The sequence below is a fragment of the Physella acuta genome, unplaced genomic scaffold (genome assembly GCF_028476545.2).
Source record: "Physella acuta isolate Inbredline_101_S28 unplaced genomic scaffold, ASM2847654v3 ptg000544l, whole genome shotgun sequence".
In the NCBI taxonomy this organism is placed as follows: domain Eukaryota; kingdom Metazoa; phylum Mollusca; class Gastropoda; family Physidae; genus Physella; species Physella acuta.
Window position 1 is genome coordinate 300,055 of NW_026732063.1, and position 18,162 is coordinate 318,216.

Here is an 18,162-nt window from a genome sequence, read left to right on the forward strand (position 1 = left end):
TACCAAAGTTTATTAAAAGAAAAATAATTTGAAAACGAACACAGAAACTCTAAATGAACTTTGAACCCGAAATAAAACCCCTGCTTACAGCCGTAAGGGGGGTTGCGGCTCAGATAGCTGCGGGGGGACAGGATGGGGTTCTCGGGGTCGAACCCCTCCACCTCATCGTCGTTGTGGCGGCTGTAGCACTCGTGGTCGTAGAGGCTCTCCTGCACGAAGCCCTGACTCTGCCACCAGTCGCCAGACTCTGTCACGTGATAGCAACACAAGCACGTGGTAACATGGGGCACGTGACGAGAACACACACAATTTATAAGATATCTGACCTAATGTTTAAATATCTGACCTAATGTTTAAATATCTGACCTAATTTTTAAATATCTGACCTAATGTTTAAATATCTGACCTAATTTTTAAATATCTGACCTAATGTTTAAATATCTGACTTAATGTTTAAATATCTGACCTAATTTTTAAATATCTGACCTAATTTTTAAATATCTGACCTAATTTTTAAATATCTGACCTAATGTTTAAATATCTGACCTAATTTTTAAATATCTGACCTAATTTTTAAATATCTGACCTAACGGTTAAATATCTGACCTAACGTTTAAATATCTGACCTAATGTTTTAATATCTGACCTAATGTTTAAATATCTGACCTAACGTTTAAATATCTGACCTAACGTTTAAATATCTGACCTAATGTTTAAATATCTGACCTAAAGTTTAAATATCTGACCTAACGTTTAAATATCTGACCTAATGTTTAAATATCTGACCTAATGTTTAAATATCTGACCTAACGTTTAAATATCTGACCTAATGTTTAAATATCTGACCTAATGTTTAAATATCTGACCTAACGTTTAAATATCTGACCTAATGTTTAAATACCTAACCTAATGGTTAAATATCTGACCTAATGTTTAAATATCTGACCTAATGTTTAAATATCTGACCTAACGTATAAAAAGTACCATTTTGGACCTTATGGGCAATATGCCAGGTGAAGTAGAGTTCACCTGTTACAATGGCCCTGGCATATGAAAGGGATCGTGTGGTGTGATCTATCTCAATCCGCCTTTTCTTTTTTCTAATGTTTGCCAGGTACCCATTATAGCTGGGTGGACTCGTGCTCGCGCTCTGAACTCGAGACTCTCGGTTAGCAGTCGCATGAGGATTTGAACTATTTTAAAATATTATCTCTTCAATTACTAATTTGATCTTATTATGGTCTTGATGTAGCCTTAATACAATGCCAAGGATAGGGGCGGATAGATGTGTGATGTGGACGAGAAAAGGTACAATAGCGTGACCTAGTTATGGGCTACCCTTATAATTGATTGATCTCATTATGATCTTTAAATAAACGACGTCTCAAAATAATTGACTTCACTCTGACCTATAAGTGTCTGACCTCATTAAGGACGAATTGACCTAATTATGGTATATAAATAGCTGACCTCTGGGTCGGCGGGGTGATCTGGCCTCTATTTTCCCCAACACCGGATGTAAACACGCCAGTTTTTTCCGGCGTGAGATTCTCCAACCAGCCTCTTGGACAGGGCTGTCAACAAACTCGACAGCATTAGTTCAAGGTCACTCAAGGTCGTTACTTTAGTGATCACATTCAAGGTCAAGACATTAATTTCAAGGTCAAGACTTTAGTGACTACATTCAAAGTCAAGACATCATTTTTATGACAGGACAAAATGGGCAGATTTCTAGAAGATGTACGTCGGTCCCAGTTGAATAAAAGTACTGAAGCCAGAAAAAATATCAAAACTTCTACATTTGAATGAAACCAGGACTGTGCTCGTTGTCGTTCATGGGTTTAACCCGTCATGCTTAAACACCCCTTATAAATACTCCCCCACCGCCCCTAAACACCCCTTATAAATACTCCCCCACCGCCCCTAAACACCCCTTATAAAATACCCCCCCACCGTCCCTAAACACCCCTTATAAATACTCCCCCACCGTCCCTAAACACCCCTTATAAATACTCCCCCACCGCCCCTAAACACCCCTTATAAATACTCCCCCACCGTCCCTAAACACCCCTTATAAATACTCCCCCATCGCCCCTAAACACCCCTTATAAATACTCCCCCACCGTCCCTAAACACCCCTTATAAAATACTCCCCCACCGCCCCTAAACACCCCTTATAAATACTCCCCCACCGCCCCTAAACACCCACTATAAAATACTCCCCCACCGCCCCTAAACACCCCTTATAAAATACTCCCCCACCGCCCCTAAACACCCCTTATAAATACTCCCCCACCGCCCTTAAACACCCCTTATAAAATACTCCCCCACCGCCCCTAAACACCCCTTATAAATACTCCCCCACCGTCCCTAAACACCCCTTATAAAATACTCCCCCACTGCCCCTAAACACCCCTTATAAATACTCCCCCACCGCCCCTAAACACCCCTTATAAAATACTCCCCCACCATCCCTAAACACCCCTTATAAATACTCCCCCACCGCCCCTAAACACCCACTATAAAATATTCCACCACCGCCCCTAAACACTCCTTATAAAATTCTCCCACCACCCTTAAACAACTATCTGTCCATCTGCCCCCCCCCCCCCCCACAGACTAACGCCCTACTCACGGAGAGGGGGTGCGACGGTGGTAGGGCGCCATCCTCTGTGTTTCATCTTCTGCTGTCTCATGAGTCGTGCTGTCCCTGCGGAATACATTGTTCGTTTCGTTTTGATCAGAGAATATTTCAAACAAGAGTTACCGGACCTGTATTTTACTAGAGTTATCGAACCTGTATTTTAACTAGAGTTATCGAACCTGTATTTTAACTAGAGTTATCGAACCTTTATTTTAACTAGAGTTATCGAACCTGTATTTTACTAGAGTTATCGGACCTGTATTTTAACTAGAGTTATCGGACCTGTATTTGAACTAGAGTTATCGAACCTTTATTTTAACTAGAGTTATCGAACCTGTATTTTACTAGAGTTATCGGACCTGTATTTTAACTAGAGTTATCGGACCTGTATTTTAACTAGAATTATTGAATCTGTATTTTAACTAGAGGTATCGAACCTGTATTTTCATTAGAGTTATCGAACCTGTATTTTAACTAGAGTTATCGAACCTTTATTTTAACTAGAGTTATCGAATCTGTATTTTACTAGAGTTATCGGACCTGTACTTTAACTAGAGTTATCGGACCTGTATTTTAACTAGAGTTATCGAACTTGTATTTTCATTAGAGTTTACCGAACCTATATTTTCACTAGCGTTACAGAAACTATGTTTAACTGGAGTTGCCGAACCTCTATTTTTAAAGAAGAGTTGTTGAACCTGTATTTTAACCAGAGTTGTCGAACCTGTGATTAACCCTAGATCAACAACTAGCTGACCCAGGTCAACAACTAACTGACCCAGGTCAACAACTAACTGAGCAAATACTTACCGGTCAGGTCTCCAGTGGGATGCTCTTCTGTCTGACCCCCCTCTGTCCGACCCCCCTCTGTCCGGTATAGAAGACCCCCGTCTGTCCGAAGCTCTCCGTTCAGAAAACCTTCTCAGCTTGGCCTTGTTCATGCTTAAAAGTTTGGTCACATTATGGTTTCAGTCACATTTATGGTGCAGGTTTTGTCACATTATGGTTTCAGTAACATTTATGGTGCAGGTTTTGTCACATTATGGTTTCAGTCACATTTATGGTGCAAGTTTTGTCACATTATGGTTTCAGTCACATTTCTGGTGCAGGTTTTGTCACATTATGGTTTCAGTAACATTTATGGTGCAAGTTTTGTCACATTATGGTTTCAGTCACATTTATGGTGCAAGTTTTGTCACATTATGGTTTCAGTCACATTTATGGTGCAAGTTTTGTCACATTATGGTTTCAGTCACATTTCTGGTGCAGGTTTTGTCACATTATGGTTTCAGTAACATTTATGGTGCAGGTTTTGTCACATTATGGTTGCAGTCACATTTATGGTGCAAGTTTTGTCACATTATGGTTTCAGTCACATTTCTGGTGCAGGTTTTGTCACATTATGGTTTGAATTACATTTATGGTGCAGGTTTTGTCACATTATATTTTCAGTCACATTTATGGTGCAGGTTTTGTCATATTATATTTTCAGTCACATTTATGGTGCAGGTTTTGTCACATTATAGTGATGTCAATAGACTTGTGGGATGATACCATCTAATGTAGTGACACCATCCAGCGTGGTGACACCATCCAATGTGGTGACACCATCCAATGTGGTGTCACCATCTAATATAGTGACACCAGATTGAGGTTTGTCATATTTAAATGGAAGCCTCTGCTTTATAGATTGATAGATGAGGGGGGGGTGAATGTTACCGAATAGAATATAGTTACATGTCTTCTTTATATATATATATATATATATATATATATATATATATATATATATATATATATATATATATATATATATATATATACATATATATATATATATATATATATATATATATATATATATATATATATATGTATAATATATGTATGTGTGTGTGTGTGTTTGTATGTTTGTATGTATGTATGTATAGGTTGTAGACACTTACTACTTGACCACATTCTCTAGAACTTTCCTGAAAGAGAAAAAAAAAACCCAGTAAGCTTTTAATCCACTCCAGGTAGAGAAGTTGTTCATACAAATGATAGCATTATAAAACATAAAGTTACTAAACCACGTTATTGTAAAATTGCAAAAAAAAAAAAAAAAATTAAAAATCATAGAAAAAAAATTCACCGTCTATAACATACAATCTAAAATGGTCATAGAAAATGTCAGAATGATCTAGAAAATTTTAATCCTAATCTAAATCTCTTCACTAAAAATTAATAATCCCAATCTCACCATTGCGTGAAGGCTGTACTGTACTTCAGAGAGCTTCGGATGCTGACGTAAAGAACATATTTATATCAGCATAAAGAACATCTCGATACTGCACTATTTGTTAGCTCTATATTCCTTTGTACAATATTCCACGTTATCTCCCCTTGTACAATATTCCACGTTATCTCCCCTTGTACAATATTCCACGTTATCTCCCCTTGTACAATATTCCACGTTATCTCCCCTTGTACAATATTCCACGTTATCTCCCCTTGTACTATATACCACCTTATCTCCCCTTGTATAGCTTTACACATTATCCCCCTTATGTATCGATACTGATTTGATTTCCCTACTTACATTTTGGACTTGGTTGTTGGGAGAACAATATCATACTGCAACCTGCATCCAACATATAATATGTGTCATCCAAAATGTTTATCATCCAACATTTAACTTTTATCATCCAACATTTTAACTTTTATCATCCAACATGTAACTTTTATCATTTAACATTTACCTTTTATCATCCAACATTTTAACTTGTATCATCCAACATGTAACTTTTATCATCCAACATGTAACTTTTATCATCCAACATGTAACTTTTATCATCCAACATGTAACTTTTATCATCCAACATGTAACTTTTATCATCCAACATGTAACTTTTATCATCCAACATGTAACTTTTATCATCCAACATGTAACTTTTATCATCCAACATGTAACTTTTATCATCCAACATGTAACTTTTATCATCCAACATGTAACTTTTATCATCCAAAATGTAACTTTTATCATCCAACATGTAACTTTTATCATCCAACATGTAACTTTTATCATCCAACATGTAACATTTATCATCCAACATTCAACTTTTATCATCCAACATTTAACTTTTATCATCCAACATTCAACTTTTATCATCCAACATTTAACTTTTATCATCCAACATTTAACTTTTATCATCCAACATGTAACTTTTATCATCCAACATGTAACTTTTATCATCCAACATTCAACTTTTATCATCCAACATGTAACTTTTATCATCCAACATGTAACTTTTATCATCCAACACAGATGTAACAGTTGACGTGTTAAGACGTTTACATTTCCATCTCAGAGGTGCCCGCAGACTGTTTTTCAAACACGCTTCTGGAAAAATTACCAGTTTGTATCCATTTATATATATATATATATATATATATATATATATATATATATATATATATATATATATATATATATATATATATATATATATATATATATATATATATATATATAAATATAAATATAAATATGTATATATATATATATATATATATATAAATAAATAAATAAATAAATATATATATATATATATATATATATATATATATATATATATATATATATATATATATATATATGAATGAAATTATGTCTGCAGGTCTGTCTATCTGGCAGCAGGGTGTGGTTTGGTGCTCAGATCTTATGACTGATCGTCCTGAAAAGGGGGTCAAGGTCACTATTGATTTAACGGTTCTACTGCACCAGACTCGTCAACCAGCGACCCTGTGGTTTACTTGGTGCGCCCCGTTAGCTCTATGGCGCCTACGTTCGCCGTAAAGAGGGCCATACACTAAGGGCACGGCATGCTGCGTTTAAAATCCGACTTTTTAACTAAGTTTAAGGTAATTGCAAAGTAATAATTTTGCCACACTTAAAAGAAAAAGTAAGATGTATTTTACCTGACATTTTTCTGTCGAGCGACGTGGATCGTTTTCGTGTCTTGTCTTTTAGGTACATGCGGAGATTACATATACATATACATATGTATGTTTTTGTGCGTTTATATATATATATATATATATATATATATATATATATATATATATATATATATATATATATATATATATATATATATATATATATATATATATATATAGAGAGAGAGAGAGAGAGAGAGAGAGAGAGAGAGAGAGAGAGAGAGAGAAAGAGAAAGAAAGCTTTGCTGTATGTATAGAACCAACATAACCAACTGACAGTAAACTGACAGATAATCTCTAACGTTTGACTAACTCACCTTTGAACCTTCTCATACTTGATACCTGAGAACATACTAAAGAGAGAAAAATTAAATGTCAAGTTACTGGCATATACAAAAGGCTACATACAACTGGAACGAACACGTCTAAAAGAAAACAAAAAACGCACCCAGGACTAAGGTAGTAAGGGTATGTATGTATATGTGGGGAGTACTCACTGTTCCTCCATGACGATGTGTGTGTGTGTGGGGAGTACTCACTGTTCCTCCATGACGGTGTGTGTGTGTGTGTGTGTGTGTGTGGAGAGTACTCACTGTTCCTCCATGACGGTGTGTGTGTGTGTGTGTGTGGGGAGTACTCACTGTTCCTCCATGACGATGTGTGTGTGTGTGTGTGGAGAGTACTCACTGTTCCTCCATGACGGTGTGTGTGTGTGTGTGTGTGGGTGTGTGTGGGTGTCGAGAGTGCTCACTGTTCCTCTATGACGGTGTGTGTGTGGGTGTGTGGGGAGTACTCACTGTTCCTCCATGACAGTGTGTGTGTGTGTGTGGGTGTGTGGGGAGTACTCACTGTTCCTCCATGACGATGTGTGTGTGTGTGTGTGGGGAGTACTCACTGTTCCTCCATGACGGTGTGTGTGTGTGTGTGTGGGTGTGTGTGGGTGTCGAGAGTGCTCACTGTTCCTCTATGACGGTGTGTGTGTGTGTGTGTGTGGGGAGTACTCACTGTTCCTCCATGACTGTGTGTGTGTGGGTGTGTGGGGAGTACTCACTGTTCCTCCATGACTGTGTGTGTGTGTGTGGGGGGGTGGGTGTCGAGAGTACTCACTGTTCCTCTATGACGGTGTGTGTGTGGGTGTGTGGGGAGTACTCACTGTTCCTCCATGACGGTGTGTGTGTGTGTGTGTGTGGGTGTGTGGGGAGTACTCAATGTTCCTAAAAAGAAAACAAAAAACGCACCCAGGACTAAGGTAGTAAGGGTATGTATGTATATGTGGGGAGTACTCACTGTTCCTCCATGACGATGTGTGTGTGTGTGTGTGGAGAGTACTCACTGTTCCTCCATGACGGTGTGTGTGTGTGTGTGTGTGGGTGTGTGTGGGTGTCGAGAGTGCTCACTGTTCCTCTATGACGGTGTGTGTGTGTGGGTGTGTGGGGAGTACTCACTGTTCCTCCATGACTGTGTGTGTGTGGGTGTGTGGGGAGTACTCACTGTTCCTCCATGACGGTGTGTGTGTGTGTGTGTGTGTGGGTGTGTGGGGAGTACTCACTGTTCCTCCATGACAGTGTGTGTGTGGGTGTGTGGGGAGTACTCACTGTTCCTCCATGACGGTGTGTGTGTGTGTGTGTGTGTGGGTGTGTGGGGAGTACTCACTGTTCCTCCATGACTGTGTGTGTGTGGGTGTGTGGGGAGTACTCACTGTTCCTCCATGACGGTGTGTGTGTGTGTGTGTGTGTGGGTGTGTGGGGAGTACTCACTGTTCCTCCATGACGGTATCCCGGATAGTACTCTCCACCTGCTCTCTCAGCCTCTCCCTTTTCTCTTTGACCATCCGGGCCACGTCTGCCGTCTCGATCTTTGTCAAGCTGGCGACAACATAATGGGGGTCAACACGGGGGTCATGATATATTCAGGGGTCAGAGTTTATGCAACACGGGGGTCATGATATATTCAGGGGTCAGAGTTTATGCAACATGGGGGTCATAATGTATTGAGGGGTCAGAGTTTGTGCAACATGATATATTCATGGGTCAGAGTTTATGCAACACGGGGGGTCATGATATATTCAGGGGTCAGAGTTTGTGCAACACGGGGGTCATGATATATTCAGGGGTCAGAGTTTATGCAACACGGGGGTCATGATATATTCAGGGGTCAGAGTTTATGCAACACGGAGGTCATAATATATTCAGGGGTCAGAGCTTATACAACACGCGGGTCATGATATATTCAGGGGTCAGAGTTTATGCAACACGGGGGTCATGATGTATCTAGGGGTCAGAGTTTGTGCAACACGGGGGTCATGATATATTCAGGGGTCAGAGCTTATACAACACGGGGGTTATGATGTAACAAGGGGTTAGAGTTTGAGTGTTATACAACACGGGGTCATAATATATTCAGGGGTCAGAGTTTGATTTTTATACAAAAAGGGGTCTTGCAAAAAAAAAAAAAAAAAAAAAAAAAAACTGTACCAACTTGTGATCTGAGACGGGCCACTGGAAAGATTCGATGTTCACTTGACTTCGGACTTTGTTCTTGACGATTTTCTTGATGCTCTGCCATTTCTTTAGCTGTTCTTTCCTGTAGGGAAACATTGCATTTAGCACACACATCTTCTGATAGAAATAGCGCTTATTTCATTTTATATCATTATCATCATCATCATCATCATCATCATCATCATCATCATTATCATCATCATCATCAACATCATCATCATCATCATCATCATTATCATCATCATCATCAACATCATCATTCCTGTGGACACCTTGTGAAGCATAGTTACGTAACCACACCTCTCCATCTAACTCGGTTCTAGACGATTCCTCCAAGCTGGGCCCACAACATTCCGTCTTTCCTTGGGGATTTCCAACCTAGTGCCTGTCTGGTCATGTTGCTAGGTGTGTCCATGCCTTCCCTATTTGCTCTATTTTATTTCTCGCTCAGTTTTACTCCACAGTTTGAAATTGGTAATTTATTTAGGCCACCCAATGTTCAATATGTGGTGGAGGAATTCGTTAATAAAAGTCTGAAGTTTTTCTTTTTTAGTTTGTCTTATTATCTACTGAGTTCTATCTTTTGGTCTAAGGTTGTTCACCCCATGATCCAGTCAACGACTAGCAAAAAGATTATCGGCAAAACCATGCAGCACGGTCGTACTCTGGAAATAGGCTAATCAACGTGTGGATAATCTGGCGGCTGAAGTCTGTATAGAACTGGTGGATGATGGTCATGCATTTAAGGGGGGGGAGGGAGGGGGGTGTCACATAATGGTTCATCCACTTAGAAATGATATTCCTGTCCACACTATCAAATGTCTTCTCAAAATCAACAAAGGCCTTAACCTCTCCTCCCTCCCCTTTCAGCCTCTTAAGGAGAGTATTTGTGAGTACCTTGCTAGGGGCAGGTAATAGCAAGATTCTTCCCCATGTGTTGCATTGAGAAAGGTCATTGAGAAAAGTCATCTTCTTGTTAGCTTTACTAGATGTCTCGGGGACGGAGTGGTCTAGCGGTAGAGAGCTGGACTGCTAATAGTAAGTCTCGAGTTCGAATCCGGGTTTAAGTCAGTAGAACGTCCCTGAGTCCACCCACCTCTGATGGATACCTAACTCACGTTAGACAAAGTAAAGGCGGCTGGGCATAGTGCTGGCCACACTATCCCTTCATATGCCGAGGTCACAGAAACAAGTGAACTCTACTTCACCGTCAGGTTTAAAGAGGGAACTTTACTCAGTTTCCAATAATTATATATATATATATATATATATATATATATATATATATATATATATATATATATATATATATATATATATATATATATATATATATATATATATATATATATATATATATATATATATATATATATATATATATACATACATACACGTCAAAGTGAGTTTAAAGCAAACCTACTTTCTGTGTTCGGAGTTTAACTTTTCTTGAAATGTGAAGTCACTAAGTTTCTTCATCTCTTTGATGAACCCCACCTGTCATTAGAAAGTCTAAATATAGCAGCAGCTAGTTTAGTTTTTTATTATTTTAATTTTACTCTACTCGGTAACCCGTTTAACAACTCGTTTATCCTTCAAGTTTAAAAGATTTGTTTTTGTCTTGAATGCTCCAACTATCCAGCAGGACACAACCCATTCTCTAGAAAACCGGGTTCCATTTAAAATAAAATTAAAAAAAAAACAACCTCTAAAGACAATCAACCTGTTGCAGCCCACAGTGGACCTGTCACAGAAAACAAACTACCAAATAATGAGAACTGAGCACCAGATATCAAACACAATCCCCACAAACTTACCCCTCCCCACAAACTTATCCCTCCCCACAAACTTACCCCTCCCCACAAACTTACCCCTCCCTACAAACTTACCTAGCCCCACAAACTAAATTACTGGCTTATAACCCAACCTACACCCACAAACGACCCTATTCCCCAGAAAAACCTACTCCTATCAATGCGCCAACCTATTCCCCAGAAAACCTACTTCTACCATTGCGCCAACCCATTCTCCACAAAACATACTCCTACTATCCCACAAACGTACCTATTCCCCAGAAAACCCACTCAAACCTCCCACAAACCTACCTATTCCCTAGCAAACCCCCTCCCAAAATTAAACTGAATACAAAATCCCACCTTAGTTTTTGTCATGGCATATTGGATTTCTTCTGTCCTTAGAAGATGTTTTTCCGTCTCGACCTTCTGCCTCATGCTGGACAAGAAAACGTTCGTCAGTTGGGTTTATTTTACATGGTTATTTAATGTTAGTAACGATATTTGTTTCGTTTATTGTTTTGTTTCGTGAAATGTTGAGTTTTGAAGATGCTTCTTTTTTATTCAACTGTCATATCTTGTCTCACACCTGATACCCGAGTCTCACCTGTCATGCCGAGTCTCACCTGTCATGCCAGTCTCACCTGTCATGCCCGAGACTCACCTGTCATGCCCGAGTCTCACCCCTCATGCCCGAGTCTCACATGCCCGAGTCTCACCTCTCGACCAGGACATTTGCCGCCCTCTGCTCCTTCTCCTTCAGGTACATCTCGTTGTCCGCGTACTTGTACAGCCAGTGGGCCATGAACTCTATGGGGTCACGGGGCCTGACCTCCAGCACGTCCTTGAGACACTTGATCAGCGCGTGGCCCACGGCCTTGGCCACGTACGCGCTGTTGTGTCGCTCCTCGAAGTTGACGTACAGACTGTTGGATGACGTCACGGGCGACTGGTCCGACTCGGAGCCTCCGTGTGAGGACATCACGTGATCGAAGGGGTCAGACATCACGTGACCAGAGGGGTCAGACATCACGTGAACAGAGGGGTCAGGGAGCGAGTGATGAGAGAGGTCAGACAAGGCGCTGGTTGACATGGTCTGCGGGAAGAGAAATGGTATGGTAATCACAGGGTCAAAGGTCGTCAGGATTGTATTCCCTGTTTTAAACTTAAAAAAAAAAACTTTTTGAAAATTCTGGAAGCGACAAGAGATTGCCTTGGGTAAACGCTGTCTGAAGAATGACAATGTTGTGCTGGGGGGGGGGGGGGGGGAAGGACCCTTCTTACCCCCCCCCCCCTCCACTTACGCCAATGATCTAATCAGAATCATCAGGTAATCCAAGTCTGCCTGTCTTTTTATCTCAACCATGTTAGTGGTAGTTTTTTGTCTGGGGGAGGGGGGGGGGGGGAGGACTTGATATTTTCGGGGGGGGGGGGGGCGGACACTGGTAAAAGTAAATTTTTTCTATATACATTCCATTTCGTTCGGTGGAGGGGGGGGGGTAGACGCCCCCGCGAAGAGATGCCTGGAAGAAACTCCACAAAAATGTCGTCTCCGGGTCCAGAGTTGTCACATTTTGTTCTCGAATTCTCCGCATCTGTACTTTTAATTCATTAAAATAATAAAATTAATGACTTCTAGTATTTAAGAATCTATATATATAATTCTCTTCTGGGAGACGCTAGAAAACAAGCTGTAAACGCGCTCCAGAGGCGTATCCAGGTTTTCGTTGTAGGGGGAGCGAAAAGAGCAAAAAAAGGCGCAGAATTTTTAACACGTTCTATATACGTGTATTTTATATATATATATATATATATATATATATATATATATATATATATATATATATATATATATATATATATATAATTACTAGCTGTATGTCATTACTTCGCTATGATGTAAAATAAATTGAAAGTAGCACTCTGAAGAAATAAGAAATAACACACAATGTAGGCTGACAAAACAAAAAATGTATCAATTTAAGCAAAAAACAAACAAAATATACACACACAACCAAAAACAATGAAAGTAACACAATCTGTTTTGTAATTCTTGTAAAAAAAATTCTTACATAATAATTCCTGGGAAATTATTTAAGACAAGTGAAATAGGGGAAATAATCACTTTCTTAATATAAATATGTATATATCTACACATTTAATTATAATAGTCAAAACAAATAAATAATTACTATAGAATTTATTGAAATTGTTTAAAACTATTTGTTTTAACAAAATGTTTTTGTCTATAATCAGAATTAAATATATCGTCATCATAAATGCTAAAGTATTACAGCATAATGAAAGTTTTTGAAATCAGAGTTGGTATAAAACCACGCTTTTTATTTTAATAGTACTACATTCGAAATAACAGCCTAGATTTAACTAAATGTCGGTCATTTAGTTCAAATCATATGTTTTGTAATTAACTACTGCTTCTTTGTGTTCCTTAAAGATTATTTTTTTACATAGTGATAGGTATGGGTTAGATCACTATATTGCTCACACACCTTTTTACTGTCCAGTCACTTTAGGTCAATTAGCCAACCCAGTGTATACCTAGGTCAGGGGTCGGCAACCTTTCGAAGCGGAAGAGCCAAAAGTTACAATTTTCAAAATTTCCCTGGTTTTAAAGAGCCACTAAGATTGTTTTTATTTCAAGAATTTTATTTTTTGATTAAGGTTATTGGTATTTGTGCAAGGAGTTCGAGAGCCGCATCTTGACATCAAAAGAGCCGCATGCGGCTCGCGAGCCGCAGGTTGCCGACCCCTGACCTAGGTGTGACATTAATGTCGCTCTACACAATTGTGGTGGTGAGGTGGGGGGGGGGGGGGGAAGATAACCAACTCAGAGTGAACATGGCGTCAGTTTTTAGATGACTGTTCTAAACATACATATATATTATACATGTATACTGATTCAGAAATAGATTTAAATAAGTAGCAGTGGTATTATGACAATATTTTTTTTTTACAGAGGGGTCCATGTGGGAGGGGGGGGGGGGGGGGGGTTGTAACTGTTTCATATAATTTGTAATCGTATCACTATCGCCCAAACTGTAAGAATACTACTACTTCATCGTGATGACAATAACGTTGTTGACGTGTCAAAATTTCCCCACCGCTACGCAGCTTGCCCATAAGTAAATTTAAATAGAGGTGCCACATCAGTTGTATTTGTTTCTGTATTGTAATTTAAAAAAAAATTAATCACACGATTCAAACTGTATAGATGTGTGAAGTTTTATGTATAACATTTTCTAATGCAATTATTCGTAAGCAAATACATTATATAGTTGCCTTAAACTTAATACCCCTCTTGCCAAGTGTGGTACTACCTGTAGAGGATTTTTAAAAATTCCAATGCATCGTAATGGTTATTTTTAGAATGGCAAACTGATGCAGCTGTTAATACGTGTTGTAAACGTAGACAGTACTAGACTAGTACAATAATGCTTAATTGCTGCATGAAAAGAAATCTTGTGATTTACATAGATGTGCCGACCAAAAATATTTTTTTATCAAACATCATTGTTTAAAACTTTGAGTTTAAAAAGTTTCCAAAAAGGCGCCACTTTGCTGAAAATGGCCAGAGGGGGAGCGGCCGCTCCCCCTGCTCCCCCCTGCGTACGCTACTGACGCGCTCCCTACCACCCCCCACCCCTACATTGTCTGGTGAGCTGTGGTTCACTCTAAATGTTTACAAACAGAGCCGGGTTTAGTGACGACTATTAGGGGCAGATAATTTAGTTTGAAACGATTTTAAACGTAGGGGGGGGGGGGTAACTAAGTGGAGTTTACTTTAACGGAGGGGGGGGGGAAGGAGGGGGGGGGGTATCGTCCTTAACGAGCTACTTATAGTGTTTTAAAGAAATATTTTCAGTAGCAGCGTTGGTAGTGTCGAATTCACAAATTATGAATAACTGAAAAGTAGAAAAAACAACAACTAAATAGCGGCGTATGATATGCCACGGGTCGGCTCGTTTAACTTAATTCTTCTATGACAGGTGACCCAGAAAGAAATTAACAAAAACATGTTTTCCGTGCATTCTTTCAATCGTGTCCCCTCCTACCAAGTGCTATGATTTGAACGATACGAGTTCACGTTCTTTCTTGATTTTTTTTTTTTTTTTTTTACTTCGGTCACGTTGTCAGTCTGTTTGTCTGTCTACGTGTTTGTGGCAAATCTTGTACCTCAGCTTTGATCCACTTAGCAAAATGTGTCAGAGATTTCAAAAGCGATCACCTTTTTTTAAAGTTAAGATAGATATTTTTAAAATTTTAGTACATTTAAATCTTGTTTTTTAAGGAGTTTTTTGTTTATATTTTATTGAACACCAAGCAGCTCAACAACACAAGAATACTAACGTAACTGGCGGATTACTCTGGTCCGTATCGTTACACAGGCTAAGTCCAATAGATCGATTTCTCACAAATATAAATCCTATAGATCGATTTCTCACAAAAATAAGTTGGGTTGAATTGCTGAAAGTTTTGGAAATAGTTGTGTGTGCTACAGGATAAACATTGCGTGTTCATTAAAAATGCTGTAGGGTGCGGATTGAGCACGTTATAATTTAATTAAAATTGTAACGAAATGTAAGGGTTTTGTAGCGACTTCTTTCCCAATGACAACGCATGAGTAAGTCTGTTTCATTGTAATTCTATTAGTTCTTAAAATTGTATGTCCAAATTACTATATTCAACAACAAAATGGGAGTTAATTAACAAGACTAATTAGCTGCAATATCCAATCAGTCAGGTGAGCTGTGTAATGTATGCACGAATGTTTTCACACATGAGACGTGAGGACAGTCAAATAAAGGGCAGATAATTCTCGCCTAGAGTTACCGATCTTTGCAGTAAATATATTTTTTTTTAAAGTGATGGTTGTCAATACTTAAAAAACGGAATTAATAAATTTTATGTTCCTTTATAACTTAATTATTCAATTTCTCTTATATATTCACAATATCTACATAAAAAATAAATAAAAGCCTTTATAATGTTTTAGTGCAGTAAGAATAAGGGCACTATTATGATATGTGGTCCAGAAATCTTTTCACAATTTGCGACCATGTTTTAATATTACTGAAAATTACAACAATTTCTTTCTTTCTTATTTTTAGTGCATACAAACTTCTCGCTATTTAGTAGTGTATAGATAACAAGATGCCCTTGTAGTGCCCAGTAAGTTGATGCTATATGCCCTTTGTCACATCAGCTAGACGCAAAATGTCAAGAAATAAAGTGACAAAAACTATAAAAATGACAAGAAACATCAAAACGACAAAAAAACCAGATGTTTATTGGTATATTCACCTGAAAGGTTTGACAAAGGGTGTGGGCTGGGGGTGGGGGGCTGAGGGTAGGGGTGTGGAGACAGACATCACTGTCTGTCTAGCCCCACGTAAAGAAACAGAAAACACAAAGTCTGTCTCCTTAGACAGACATTCCATTTATCAGACAACATTCAAACTTATTACACTGGCCATACATGTCAGAATTTATTCCAATTATAAACGATGTGACCATTTATATATGTGGTAATCTGTTTTATACATAAACTGTGACGTCATATTTGTGATAATCTGTTTCAATTATAAACTATGTACATGATATTTATCTATATAAACATAACACATACTCTTTTTGCCAGTATTATACATTTCACAATATATAGTATCAATGATTTATGTGTAACTCATTTTTTTTAATAACACACATACAGTGAAAATACTTGAAAAAAAAAGCCAGTTCAGCACATTTCTCCAATTAACATATAAGGGGCGTTTTGATTGGTTAAAAGTATCCAATCAGATTGAATGTACCTTCTGATTGACCAACCTTATTTGAACAATCTCTACAACATTTGTGGGGCTCTGTATGGGTGAGAGAGGAAATCACAGTCAACTTGATGGAGTTAACATGTACACATCTTGTTAACAATGTACACATCTTGTTAACATGTACACATATTGTTAACATGTACACATCATGTTAACAACATACACATCATGTTAACAATGTACATATCTCGTTAACAACATACACATCTTGTTAACAATGTACACATCTTTTAACAATGTACACATCTTGTTAACAACATACACATCATGTTAACAATGTACACATCTTGTTATTGAATTTAGTTAACAAGTTTACCAGTATATATCATTATATTAACATTTTTAAACACGAGTACACCAAAAATAAAGAACGGAATGAAATGATGAAGTATTAGAAAAGGAGACGTGTCACAATAAGGGAGATAACTAGCTGAGTGAAATATATTTTAACATTTTTTAAAATTTTGGAACAAAACTAGTCTTGATTAAGAAAATTACCATACACTTTTCTTGTATGTTTAGATTATTGAAAGAAATGAAATAAAAAAAAAAAACAACAGGATTAATAACTGCCAGAATTAACCCTTATGTTAGTTGTTCATTAACTGTGGACTTACAAAAATATTATTCTGATAAATCAAACAAAATTAAACTTTACTGAGTTCATGGAGCTTTCAACATTTAGTTGTTAATGTTAAAAACACATTATATAACAAAGAAAAAAATAACAAAGAAAAAAATAACAAAACATGGAATAGTTTTCACATTGAAATAAATATTAAACTTGTTTCCAAAATGTCTCCCTTAGATTGACATCATCAGCTAAGGTCAAGGCAAGTATCACACCAAAGGTCAGGGTCAAGTTTCAGCAAAGGTTAAAGGTCAGAACACTGAGAAATATCTTTACAATAAGCACAAGGTGCACGTAGGGCAGCGAGGGCATAACAGATTTCACAACAAGAGGTGTATATACTGATATGAGGGGGGGGGGGAAACACTGGTGCGGGGGTGGGAGGAGGAAGGCACAGACAGAAAGTTGAAGAGGATGAAACAGCTTTTACTTAACAGATCACAACCTCAGGATACACTCATTAGGCTACCCTAATCAGGATACACTAATTAGGCTACCCTAATCAGGATACACTCATTAGGATACCCTAATCAACAGCGAGACAATCATTAGCACCTAACATATAGAAATATTCCAACATCTCAACTCAAATTTGGAATATACCTTGTTGCTCATTTGAAACATTTCTAACTTTTCTTTCATTCAAATGACACTATTGAACCACACAAAAGAAAATTAACTAATTAATGCACATGCTAACGAGGTATAGTTTCGGGCTGACTAAAAACTGGATGTGGAGTGGCTTTGTACAGAATAATAAAAG

At 38.1% G+C, this 18,162-nt stretch overlaps 1 protein-coding gene and 1 long non-coding RNA gene across 2 annotated transcripts; both read right to left on the reverse strand.

Moving 5' to 3' along the window:
* Positions 1 to 3,453: 3,453 nt before the first annotated feature.
* LOC131946139 (uncharacterized) lies at positions 3,454 to 4,961 on the reverse strand. The gene is made up of 3 exons (XR_009387662.1): positions 4,887 to 4,961; positions 4,591 to 4,617; positions 3,454 to 3,586 (listed from the first exon to the last, which is right to left on the reverse strand). It is a non-coding gene; the product is annotated as an uncharacterized LOC131946139 (long non-coding RNA).
* Positions 4,962 to 5,403: 442 nt separating this feature from the next.
* On the reverse strand, positions 5,404 to 12,012 carry LOC131946072 (uncharacterized). Its single transcript, XM_059306713.1, has 9 exons — positions 11,639 to 12,012; positions 11,283 to 11,358; positions 10,550 to 10,623; positions 9,104 to 9,208; positions 8,383 to 8,490; positions 6,943 to 6,978; positions 6,605 to 6,649; positions 5,982 to 6,026; positions 5,404 to 5,701 (listed from the first exon to the last, which is right to left on the reverse strand). The coding sequence occupies exons 1-9, from the start codon at positions 12,010 to 12,012 to the stop codon at positions 5,404 to 5,406; spliced, it is 1,161 nt and encodes a 386-aa protein (XP_059162696.1).
* Between the last annotated feature and the right edge of the window lie 6,150 nt (positions 12,013 to 18,162).

Bases quoted from the DNA above. Each gene is read 5' to 3' on its own strand.
- LOC131946072 (XM_059306713.1), bottom strand. From the start codon at position 12,012: ATGTCAACCAGCGCCTTGTCTGACCTCTCTCATCACTCGCTCCCTGAC. The intron at 6,979-8,382 runs GTGAGTACTCCC...TTCTCTCTTTAG, and splicing joins GATACCGTCATGGAGGAACA to TATGTTCTCAGGTATCAAGT. The intron at 6,027-6,604 runs GTAAAATACATC...TAATTTTTCCAG, and splicing joins GCTCGACAGAAAAATGTCAG to AAGCGTGTTTGAAAAACAGT.